This window comes from Hyla sarda, unplaced genomic scaffold (assembly GCF_029499605.1).
Source record: "Hyla sarda isolate aHylSar1 unplaced genomic scaffold, aHylSar1.hap1 scaffold_566, whole genome shotgun sequence".
Lineage (NCBI taxonomy): Eukaryota > Metazoa > Chordata > Amphibia > Anura > Hylidae > Hyla > Hyla sarda.
This window is the reverse complement of record NW_026610578.1, coordinates 96,370-107,904: the sequence shown is the minus strand read 5'-3', so window position 1 is coordinate 107,904 and position 11,535 is coordinate 96,370. Positions and strand designations below refer to the sequence as shown.

Here is an 11,535-nt window from a genome sequence, read left to right as displayed (position 1 = left end):
ATCTCCCCTCCCGGAGGATGGACGGAGCTCAGAAGACACAGCAGGGTGAGAGAAAGGATGTAGACAGCTCCGTGCACAGCTCTATCCCTCCCCCTCCCCCTGATCTGTCTCCCCAGGACCTAATCCACCACGGGGAGGTTGCTAGTTTGCACGGGGAAAACACAGAGCAGGGGGGAGGGGGAGGACGGAAATCTCACCTCACACCGGCGGTGACTACAGCTCTGATGTCCACTCATGGCCGGATCAGGTGAGGAGGCCGAGAATGCAGGCGGCGGCAGGAAGGGTGGTTGTATATTTATGGTGTGAGTGGATGTGTGTATGTAATGTATGATGGGGGGGAAGCGGCAGGTGTATGTATGATGTGTGCATATGTATGGTGTATATCAGTGTTACCCAACCAGGGTTCCTCCAGCTGTTGCAAAACTACAACTCCCAGCATGCCCTGGGCATGCTGGGAGTTGTAGTTTTGCAACAGCTGGAGGAACCCTGGTTGGGAAACACTGGTGTATATGTATGGTGTGAGTGTATGTGTGATGTGTGTATGATGTCTGTCTGTGATGTATGTGTGATGTGTGTATGATGTCTGTCTGTGTGTGATGTGTATGTAATGTATAATGTGTGTATGGTGTATATGTATGGTGTGAGTGTATGTGTGATGTGTGTATGATGTCTGTCTGTGTGTAATGTGTATGTAATGTATAATGTGTGTATGGTGTATATGTATGGTGTGAGTGTATGTGTGTATGATGTCTGTCTGTGATGTATGTGTGATGTGTGTATGGTGTATATATATGGTGTGAGTGTATGTGTGATGTGTGTATGATGTCTGTCTGTGTGTGATGTGTATGTAATGTATAATGTGTGTATGATGTCTGTTTGTGATGTGTATGTAATGTGTGATGTGTGTATGATGTCTGTCTGTGTGATGTGTATGTAATGTGTGATGTGTATGTAATGTAATGTATGATATGTGGGGGGGGGGGCAGCAGCAGCAGGCCTATGTAAGATATGTGCATATGTATGGTGTATATGTATGGTGTGAGTGTATATGTGTATGATGTCTATGTGTGATGTGTGTATGATGTCTGTCTATGTGTGATGTGTATGTAATGTGTGATGTGTGTATGGTGTATATATATGGTGTGAGTGTATGTGTGATGTGTGTATGATGTCTGTCTGCGTGTGATGTGTATGTAATGTATAATGTGTGTATGATGTCTGTGTGATGTGTATGTAATGTAATGTATGATATGTGGGGGGGCAGCAGCAGCAGGCCTATGTATGATGTGTGCATATGTATGGTGTATATGTATGGTGTGAGTGTATGTGTGCTGCCTTTTTAGGTTAACTGCATTATAATGATAGGTTGTGTAGTGTACCACTGCCATCTAGTGGCAGAAGTTAATATCAGCTTTACTTACACAGATAGTTTATACAGACAGGAAGTGACCTTTGTTCCAGGAAGCTCTTCCACCATCTTGAGGTCATTCTTCCACTGTGCAGGCAGCATGTATCTATCTCTCCCATGAGGTTTGGGACATCATCACCTGTAAGTGCCTTTCTGCTTAGTTATTTGTCATTTATGCTAGGCTAATGATTCCATGTGTACTGATATGTTGTTATTGTATTGTATTGCAGTTTCACAGACTAAAATAAAGTTGGAGTCCTCTGGTGGACAATACAAGCATGGGCTTCTGTTTACTGGAGTCTCTAACAAGTGTTTAGCTGTCCGTTTAGAACCACACATAGTCAGTGTTTTGAGAGCGGAAAAGTGAAAAGGTGATAGCACAACAAGCCTGGAGATAGTAGTTGCTGCACAGACAGAATGAGTCTAAGATCAGGAAGTCAGTATAATGCTGAAGATCAGCTACCCGGGACACATCAAGGCAGGGAGACCGCACCAAGTGTCCAGCAGGATGATGTACGCTCACGCTCATCTAGATCAGCAAGGTCCAGTCAGATTTCATCAGCAAGTGCCCTTTTTGCCAGGGCTCGCGCCAAAGCAGAGGCTGCTCGCGTTCAGCTAGAATTTGCTGAGAAAGAGGCTGCCATTATGAAGGAAAGATCAGAGAAAGAGGCTGCCATTATAAAAGAAAAAACTGAACAGGAAGCAAAGTTGCATATTCTTCAACGTCAGTGTGCAGCCGCTGCTGCAGCAGCAGAAGCAGCAGCTTATGCGGATATTGAGCGGTCTGGAATGGAATCTATCCACGAAGGCCCAGATGTGCCCGAGAAACCGCTTTCCTCTGCAGAACGCACTAGGGCGTATGTCCAAGATATTTCAAGTGGCAGCTCAACAATACCGTTTCTCAATCCAAAGTCAGCTGAATTTAAACCAAAACCATCAGAACTCCTGAGCGCACGAAAACAAACCCATGAGGCTGGCAGTACCAGAGTGATAAAAGAAGAATCCTCACCGCAGCAACCCAAACACCAGAGCATGCAAGACGTCACTAAATATCTTATCCGTAAAGAAATGGTTAATACAGGCTTCCTCAAGTTTGATGACTGCCCAGAGAATTACTGGGCATGGAAGGCTTCTTTTCTGAATGCAGTCAAAGACTTGGACTTAACAGCAGCTGAGACGCTAGACCTGATGGTAAAGTGGCTTGGGTCTGAGTCTGCAGAGCATGCAAGAAGGATGCGCAGGATACACCTAGTTAACCCTTCAGTAGGACTCGATATGGCCTGGCAAAGGCTAGAAGAAAGATATGGATCACCAGAGGCAATTGAAGGTGCTCTGATGAAAAGACTGGAGTCTTTCCCTAAGCTAAACAGCAAAGACAATTTAAAACTGCAAGAGCTGGGTGATATTCTTTGGGAAGTCCAGTGTGCCAAAGAAGAAGGTTATTTAAGGGGACTTGCACATTTAGATACTGCCAACGGTACTAAGCCTATAGTGGAGAAACTACCTCACCACCTGCAAGAGAAATGGGTGAGTGTTGGAGCTAAATACAAAGAAGAACATGGTGTCCCCTTCCCCCCTTTCTTTGTGTTTTCTAGGTTTGTACAGCAGCAAGCTAAGATGAGGTGCGATCCCAGTTTTTCCTTCATCACCAGCAGCCAACTGCCTAAGGCAGAAAAGCCACCTAGATCCTACAATAGGACTTCAGTGATCACCCACAAGACAACAGTTCCCTCTGAGGACCCAGGAGATTCAAGCAGCTACAAGGTAAACACCTTTGAAGGCCCTGACAGACTTTGCCCACTTCATAAAAAGCCCCATCCTCTAAACAAGTGCAAAGGGTTCAAAAGTAAACCTATCAAGGAAAGGTTAGCCTTTCTTAGACAAAACGGCATATGCTTCAAGTGTTGTGAATCCACCAAACATATAGCTAAAGACTGCAAAATACAAGCAAATTGCTCAGAATGTGGCAGTGACAGACACATCTCAGCTCTGCACCCCAATACTTTGCATCAACCATTAGAGGTCACTGAAACCCCAAAAGATGAGGGCAGGGAGCAAAAAGATAAATCAGCTATCCCAGTAATGTCCAAATGCACTGAAATCTGTGGTGACAGTACAAATCCACGCTCATGTTCCAAGATCTGCCTAGCAACAGTGTACCCCACAGGGAAAAGAGAAAAGGCAGTAAAGATGTATGTGGTTCTGGATGAACAAAGTAACAGGTCGCTGGCAAGGTCAGACTTTTTTGATGCCTTCAACATTACATCAAGGGCAGTTCCATACACCCTAAAGACATGTGCAGGAGTGATAGAAACTTCAGGGAGAAGAGCTACTGACTTTACTATTGAGTCTCTTGACAAGAGGATCCATCTCTCACTTCCCACTTTGATAGAGTGTGATATGATACCAGATGATAAATCAGAGATCCCTACACCAGAAGTGGCCCTTCATCATCCTCATCTTAATGCAATATCTCACCTTATTCCAGCTGTCCAGACAGACGTCTCTATTCTTCTACTTCTTGGAAGAGACATTCTACAGGTGCATAAGGTACGCCAACAAATTAATGGACCATTTAATGCCCCCTATGCGCAAAGACTTGACTTGGGGTGGGTTATAGTAGGAGAAGTTTGTTTGGGAGCAGCTCATCGGCCTGACAGTGTCAACACTTCTAAGACATCTGTGTTAACAAATGGACGCACGTCCCTTCTCAGTCCATGCCAAAACAGCTTTGTTGTTAAAGAAACCCTAAAACCATACTGTGGCTCTCCTTCCAGTTATGATAGGAATATTAGTAGTGGTCTGAAGACCGACAATTTAGGGAACTCAGTGTTCCAGAAGACAAAAGATGATGACAAACAAGCAATGTCCATAGATGATCAAACCTTTCTCCACATCATGGATAAAGAGACTTTCCAAGATAAGAACAACAATTGGGTAGCCCCTTTACCTTTTCGCAAACCAAGGTGTTATTTACCTACTAACAGAGAGCAAGCCATGAAGCGCTTAAACACACTACGCAAAACTTTGCAAAGAAAGCCTGAAGTGAAAAAAGACTTTACAGAATTTATCAAAAGGATGCTGGACAATAATCATGCTGAATTAGCACCATCACTGGATAAAGGTAAAGAACACTGGTATCTGCCAATGTTTGGCGTTTACCATCCACACAAGCCAGATCAAATAAGAGTTGTGTTCGATTCCAGTGCTCAACAGGAAGGCATTTCACTAAATGATGTACTGCTGAGTGGCCCAGACCTAAATAACACACTTCTGGGTGTCCTCTTACGCTTCAGGAAGGAGCCTATTGCCTTCACAGCTGATGTGCAACAGATGTTTTATTGTTTTCTAGTGAGAGAGGACCATCGAGACTACCTGCGTTTCCTGTGGTACAAGGATAACTACATAGATAAAGAGGTAACAGAGTACAGAATGAGAGTACATGTTTTTGGTAACAGCCCTTCCCCCGCTGTTGCCATATATTGTATGCGGAAAGCTGCCCAGAAAGGTGCAGAACGTTATGGTCAAGATGCCAAGCACTTTGTGATGAGACATTTCTATGTAGATGACGGACTTGCTTCAGCGAACACACCTGAAGGAGCAGTTAACATTCTCAACAAAGCAAAACAAATGCTGGCAGAGTCTAATCTGCGACTACATAAGATTGCCTCTAACAGCAAACAAGTCATGGAAGCTTTCACCGCAGAAGACAGAGCTAAAGACCTCAAAGACCTTTGCCTGGGAACAGACACCCTTCCATTGCAGAAAAGTCTAGGCCTAAGCTGGGATCTAGATAAAGACTGTTTTGTGTTTCAGGTTTCTTCAGCAGAAAAGCCATTCACAAGAAGAGGGATCCTATCCACTGTTAACAGTCTCTACGACCCTCTCGGGTTTGTGGCACCAGTCACCATAAAAGGTAAGGCCTTAGTTCGTGAACTATCAAGTGGAGAAAGTGAGTGGGATGCCTTACTTCCACAAGAAAGACTCCATGAGTGGGTCCAATGGACAGAGTCTTTACAAGCCTTACAATGTTTACAAATATCCAGGTGTTATGTACCTCTTTCATTGTCACAGGCCTGCAAAAAAGAACTGTACATCTTTTCAGATGCATCTGTCATAGCAATAGGTGCCGTTGCTTACTTGAAGGTAAGCGATGTAGGAAATGTCTGCCATGTTGGATTTGTTATGGGAAAATCCAAGCTAAGTCCTAGGCCAGCACACACAATCCCACGTCTAGAGTTATGTGCAGCTGTACTAGCGGTTGAACTGTATGAGCTAGTGAGAGACGAGATAGACCTAGACCTAGATGCTGTGAAATTCTTTACAGACAGTAAAACAGTCCTAGGCTATATCTGCAACACTACAAAGAGATTCTTTTTATATGTTTCTAATCGGGTGAACAGGATCAGACAAACAACACGTCCAGAGCAATGGTTCTATGTGCCCTCAGAACAAAATCCTGCAGATTATGCTACCAGGCTTACACAGATAGCTTGCCTTCAGAACTCTATATGGTTTTCAGGGCCAACTTTTCTGTATCAGACGGCTGTAGATAGTCCTGACACCAATGTTTACCCTTTAGTGGAGCCCGAAGCTGATCCTGAAATTAGGTCAGAAGTAGTAAGCTTCAGTACTAAAGCCCTTGACGCTAGACTGCAGCCACATCGTTTTGTAAGATTTTCGGACTGGAAGAGACTGAACAGGGTTATAGCGAAGTTAATCCATGTTACCAAAAGCTTCCAAAAGAAACCTAATGATGATCAACCTGGAAGTTGGAGAGTTTTCCATGAAAGGGTTAGTTTGGAAGAACTTTCACTAGCCAAGAGAGTTATAATTTCTTCTGTACAGCGCACGTTTCAGGCAAGAATATGACTGTATTGAACAGCAAAAGATGCTTCCTAAACATAGCCGTCTTACAAAACTAAGTCCCTTTATAGATCAATATGGACTATTGAGAGTAGGTGGCCGTTTATCTTATGCCATGCTGTCAGATGAGGAGAAACAGCCTGTCATCATTCCTCACGATCACGACATTGCTACCTTGATCATAAGATATTATCACAGTCAAACAGTACACCAAGGGCGACACATTACTGAAGGTGCAATCAGAGCTGCAGGATTCTGGATTCTTGGTGGAAAACGTCTAGTGTCTGCAATCATTCACAAATGTGTCGTATGCCGTAAGCTCAGAGGGAGATTTGAAAGCCAAAAGATGGCAGAATTACCAAAAGATAGAGTCAATCCTGAACCTCCATTCACTAGTGTGGGTGTTGATGTGTTTGGTCCCTGGGAAGTTGTAACACGCCGAACTAGAGGAGGCAGCGCTGACAGCAAACGCTGGGCTGTTCTTTTCACGTGTCTTTCTATAAGAGCAGTGCATATAGAATTGATTGAGTCCATGTCAGCATCCAGTTTCATCAATGCTCTGAGAAGATTCTTTTCTGTTCGTGGTCCGGCTAAGTTGATTCGCTCAGATAGAGGTACGAACTTTGTAGGAGCATGCAAGGAGCTGCATATATGCTCAAATGATGCAGAACTTCTAGATTATCTCCAAGACAAAGGATGTACATGGCTCTTTAACACTCCACACTCATCTCACATGGGAGGTGCTTGGGAGAGATTAATTGGTGTGGCTAGACGAATTTTAGATGCAATGTTGCTCCAATCCAAACCCACTCACCTGACTCATGAGACTTTGAGTACTTTCATGGCAGAAGTTATGGCCATCATTAATTCAAGACCTTTGGTACCAATATCTACAGATCCAGATAACCCAACAGTTCTTACCCCTGCTATGCTCTTGACCCAAAAGGTAGACTCTTTATCAGCCCCCTGTGGAGACTTTAGTACAACAGAACTTCATGCAAAGCAATGGAAACAAGTCCAATGTCTGGCTGATACATTTTGGAAGAGATGGAGGAGAGATTACCTATTTACCTTACAAAGTCGCAAGAAATGGGCAGAGACTGGTCCCAATGTCAAGGTGGGAAATGTTGTGTTATTGAAAGATATTCAAGGAAGCAGAAATAACTGGCCTATGGGAATTGTCACAAATACGTTGCCAAGTAAAGATGGTAATGTCAGAAAGGTTGAAGTAAAAGTCACGAAACAAGGGACTGTTAAAGTGTACGCCAGACCAGTTTCTGATGTCATTGTTCTCCTTTGAGTATTTCTATTCTGTTATTGGCTCAATACATAACTAAGAGCTTGTCACTGAGAGTTTTCAAATGTGGCATTTGCCACGAGCTGAATTCCATTCTGTGGATTACAAATGGGGTAGGAGATAGTTTGGCCTAGTGCGGCTTCTCCTATCTGAAGATGGGTTTATGGACAGAACTATTTCTTCATGTGGATTACCAGCTTGAAGTGCCACAGCCAAGAGACACTAATATTGTGGACTTATGTTATAGTTTGTTACTAGTTCTGGTCAGGAATACATTATCTTATTAATATGTTTTTCCCTGTACATCAGATATGTATAGGTAGTGATATAATGTATTATATCAGGCAGGGAGTGTGCTGCCTTTTTAGGTTAACTGCATTATAATGATAGGTTGTGTAGTGTACCACTGCCATCTAGTGGCAGAAGTTAATATCAGCTTTACTTACACAGATAGTTTATACAGACAGGAAGTGACCTTTGTTCCAGGAAGCTCTTCCACCATCTTGAGGTCATTCTTCCACTGTGCAGGCAGCATGTATCTATCTCTCCCATGAGGTTTGGGACATCATCACCTGTAAGTGCCTTTCTGCTTAGTTATTTGTCATTTATGCTAGGCTAATGATTCCATGTGTACTGATATGTTGTTATTGTATTGTATTGCAGTTTCACAGACTAAAATAAAGTTGGAGTCCTCTGGTGGACAATACAAGCATGGGCTTCTGTTTACTGGAGTCTCTAACAAGTGTTTAGCTGTCCGTTTAGAACCACACATAGTCAGTGTTTTGAGAGCGGAACAGTATGTGTGTATGTAATGTATGATGTGGGGGGGGGCAGTGGCGGGGGTTGTGTATGGGGATATGGGGGCAGTGGCTGGTGTATGTATGATATGTGTATGCATGAATGTTTTGTATAGGAGCGGACTGTCACGTCGGGCATTAGGGCAGTTGTGCCATCTAATTTTATTTATTTTCAGTGGCACCCGCACTATATTGCACCCCCAGAATCCCGCCCCCTTCATACTCACCCGTCAACCAAGAGCCCCACGGATGCACACAAACACGCCTGAACCAAAACTACAACTCCCAGCATGTTACACCATAACCTAAACTGTAGAACTATAAAGTGTAACATGCTGGGAGTTGTAGTTTTGGTTCGGGTCAGCTGCAGAGCCATAGGCTGCATCAGGGCATGCTGGGTGTTGTAGTTACTAACTGCAATTCCCATTATTCCTTGACACAGCCTAAGGCTCTGCAGCTGACACAAACCAAAACTACAACTCCCAGCATGTCCTACAATAACCTTAACTGTCCTACTATACAGTGGAACATGCTGCAACACCCACACAACCATAGGCTGTATCAGGGCATGCTGGGAGTTGTAGTTATCTAGTAACTAAATGCAACTTCCAGCATTTTCTGACACAAAATGCACCACATAAACTGGAGAAGCAGAACACCCCCCCCCCCAGTAACACATAAGTCCCTATTGAGACTGAAAAATAGTGATTAAAATATTTTAAAAAGTGCGTATATATGTGAATAAGCCCCTTTCCTAATAAGTTTCCAATTTTCTTTAAATAAAAATAATGTAGAAAAATAAACATAAGTGATATCTCTGCATGTGGAAATGTCCAGACTATTAAAATATAATGTTAATTAAACCGTATGGTGAACGGTGTAAATGTAAAGAATAGTCCAGAATTGCTCATTTTTGGTCACTTCATGTGAGAAATTTTTTATAAGGTGATCAAAAAGTTACATCTAGACTTATCTGGTCTTGTCTCGGGTGTAAGAGGCGCTACAGCTCTCCCGCCACTAATAGTCTGACATACTGCGATCGCCTATTAACCCATTAGATCACCGCTGTCAGCAGTGTCTAAAGGATCTTATATCCATCCCTGGTGGTCTAGTGGGGGGGGATCAGACTATTTTGGTTGAAATTATTTCATCAACCAGGACAAGTGGATTTTCCTGAGGGACAAGTAGATTGTGTTCCGCTTTAGTCCCTTGAACAAGTAGTTTTTTTTTAATTTCCACACCCCTGACCCATGCAGTGGCGGATCCAGGGGGGGTACAACGGGGCAATTATCCCCCCCCCCCCCCCCGAGATTGCTGCCCCCTAGAATGGTGGGGTGACACCCTGTCCCAGCGCTCATCCCTGTCACAAGCTATATTTGTATACTCAGTCTGCAGTGCAGAGGGAGCGTGCACACAGCGTGTCTGTGGAGTTATCGGCACTTACTCGGCTTCTCTTCCCCCTGATTGGCAGCTTTCTACTGCTCTGCTTGGGTCATGTGACACCAAAACATCACATGACCCCAGCAAGCAGGAAGTGTCTGGAGGATACAGGAGCCCAGCAGTGTTCTAAGGCAGGTAAGATAAACTACCCCCCACCATCCATGCCCACCCTTTTCCAGCATCATCCCTCCCCCCTTCCCAGCACAATCCCTGCTCACCCCCCCCCCCCCCTTTCTCACCAGGGGTGCCCCCAGCTGTTGCAATACTACAACTCCTAGCATGCTGGGAGTTGTAGTTTTGCAACAGCTGGAGGGTTGGGAAACACTGACATAAATAAGTGTTTCCCAACCAAGGTGTCTCCAAAGCAAAGCTACAATGCTGTCCAGGCATGCTGGGAGTTGTAGTTTTGTAACAGCTGGAGGCACTCTGGTTGGGAAACATTGATCTATGTCCTATATCAGGGGTACTGAACTGGCAGACCACGGTCCAGATCCGGACTCCGTCCCCCAGTCATTCGGACCATCCGCTGGATCTCCCCTTATTCATTTGTAGCTGTGTCTTTAAGACGCCAATACAAATGAATAGCCGCGGCCCGGAGCGAGGGAGCGATGTGTCCCTGCCCTGCGCTTCTCCTATGATGCAGGTAGCACCATTAGCTGCCTGCATCATCTGCTCTGGCCAGGCCTGACTAGAAGAGGCCAGAGCAGCGGAGCAGTGCGGGACCTGGGACGGCGATTCTAAGCTCTCAGGTAAAAATTTGTGTTCCCCCATCTGTGACTCTCCAGTTATTGTAGAACTACAGCTACCATCATGACCTTTTGTCTGTGCATGATGGGAGTTGTAGTTTTACAACAGATGGAGAGTTACAGTGGCAAAGTTCATATGGGAGCACAGTGGCATCATTAATTCTGTGGGTACAGTGGCATCATTAATTCTGTGGTCACAGTGGCATCATTAATTCTGTGGGTACAGTGGCATCATTAATTCTGTGGGTACAGTGGCATCATTAATTCTGTGGTTACAGTGGCATCATTAATTCTGTGGGTACAGTGGCATCATTAATTCTGTGGTTACAGTGGCATCATTAATTCTGTGGGTACAGTGGCATCATTAATTATATGGGTACAGTGGCATCATTTATTTGGTGGTCACAGTGGAATCCTTAATTCTGTGGTCACAGTGGCATCATTAATTCTGTGGGGCACAGTGGCATAATTAATTCTGTGGGTACAGTGGCATCATTAATTCTATGGGTACTGTGGCATCATTAATTCTGTGGGTACTGGGGCATCATTAATTCTGTGGGTACAGTGGCATCATTAATTCTGTGGGTACAGTGGCATCATTAATTCTGTGGGTACAGTGGCATCATTAATTCTGTGACCACAGAATTAATGATGCCACTGTACCCACAGAATTAATGATGCCACTGTACCCACAGAATTAATGATGTCACTGTGCCTACAGAATTAATGATGCCACTGTGCCTCCAAAAGTAATGATGCCACTGTGCCCCACAGAATTAATGATGCCACTGTGCCCCACAGAATTAATGATGCCACTGTGCCCCACAGAATTAATGATGCCACTGTGCCCCACAGAATTAATGATGCCACTGTGCCCCACAGAATTAATGATGCCACAGTACCCACAGAATTAATGATGCCACTGTACCCACAGAATTAATGATGCCACTGTACCCACAGAATTAATGATGCCACTGTGAC

General features: G+C 44.3%; 2 protein-coding genes across 2 annotated transcripts; both read left to right on the top strand.

Annotated features, from left to right (window-relative positions):
• The first annotated feature begins 1,334 nt into the window (after nt 1–1,334).
• Nucleotides 1,335–6,280, top strand: LOC130340141 (uncharacterized). Its single transcript, XM_056554120.1, has 2 exons — nt 1,335–1,549; nt 1,639–6,280. The coding sequence occupies exon 2, from the start codon at nt 1,826–1,828 to the stop codon at nt 6,278–6,280; it is 4,455 nt and encodes a 1,484-aa protein (XP_056410095.1). The 5' UTR covers nt 1,335–1,549; nt 1,639–1,825.
• A 75-nt stretch (nt 6,281–6,355) lies between these two features.
• On the top strand, nt 6,356–8,366 carry LOC130340140 (uncharacterized). The gene is made up of 2 exons (XM_056554119.1): nt 6,356–8,145; nt 8,235–8,366. The coding sequence occupies exon 1, from the start codon at nt 6,390–6,392 to the stop codon at nt 7,572–7,574; it is 1,185 nt and encodes a 394-aa protein (XP_056410094.1). The 5' UTR covers nt 6,356–6,389; the 3' UTR covers nt 7,575–8,145; nt 8,235–8,366.
• Nucleotides 8,367–11,535: the final 3,169 nt, after the last annotated feature.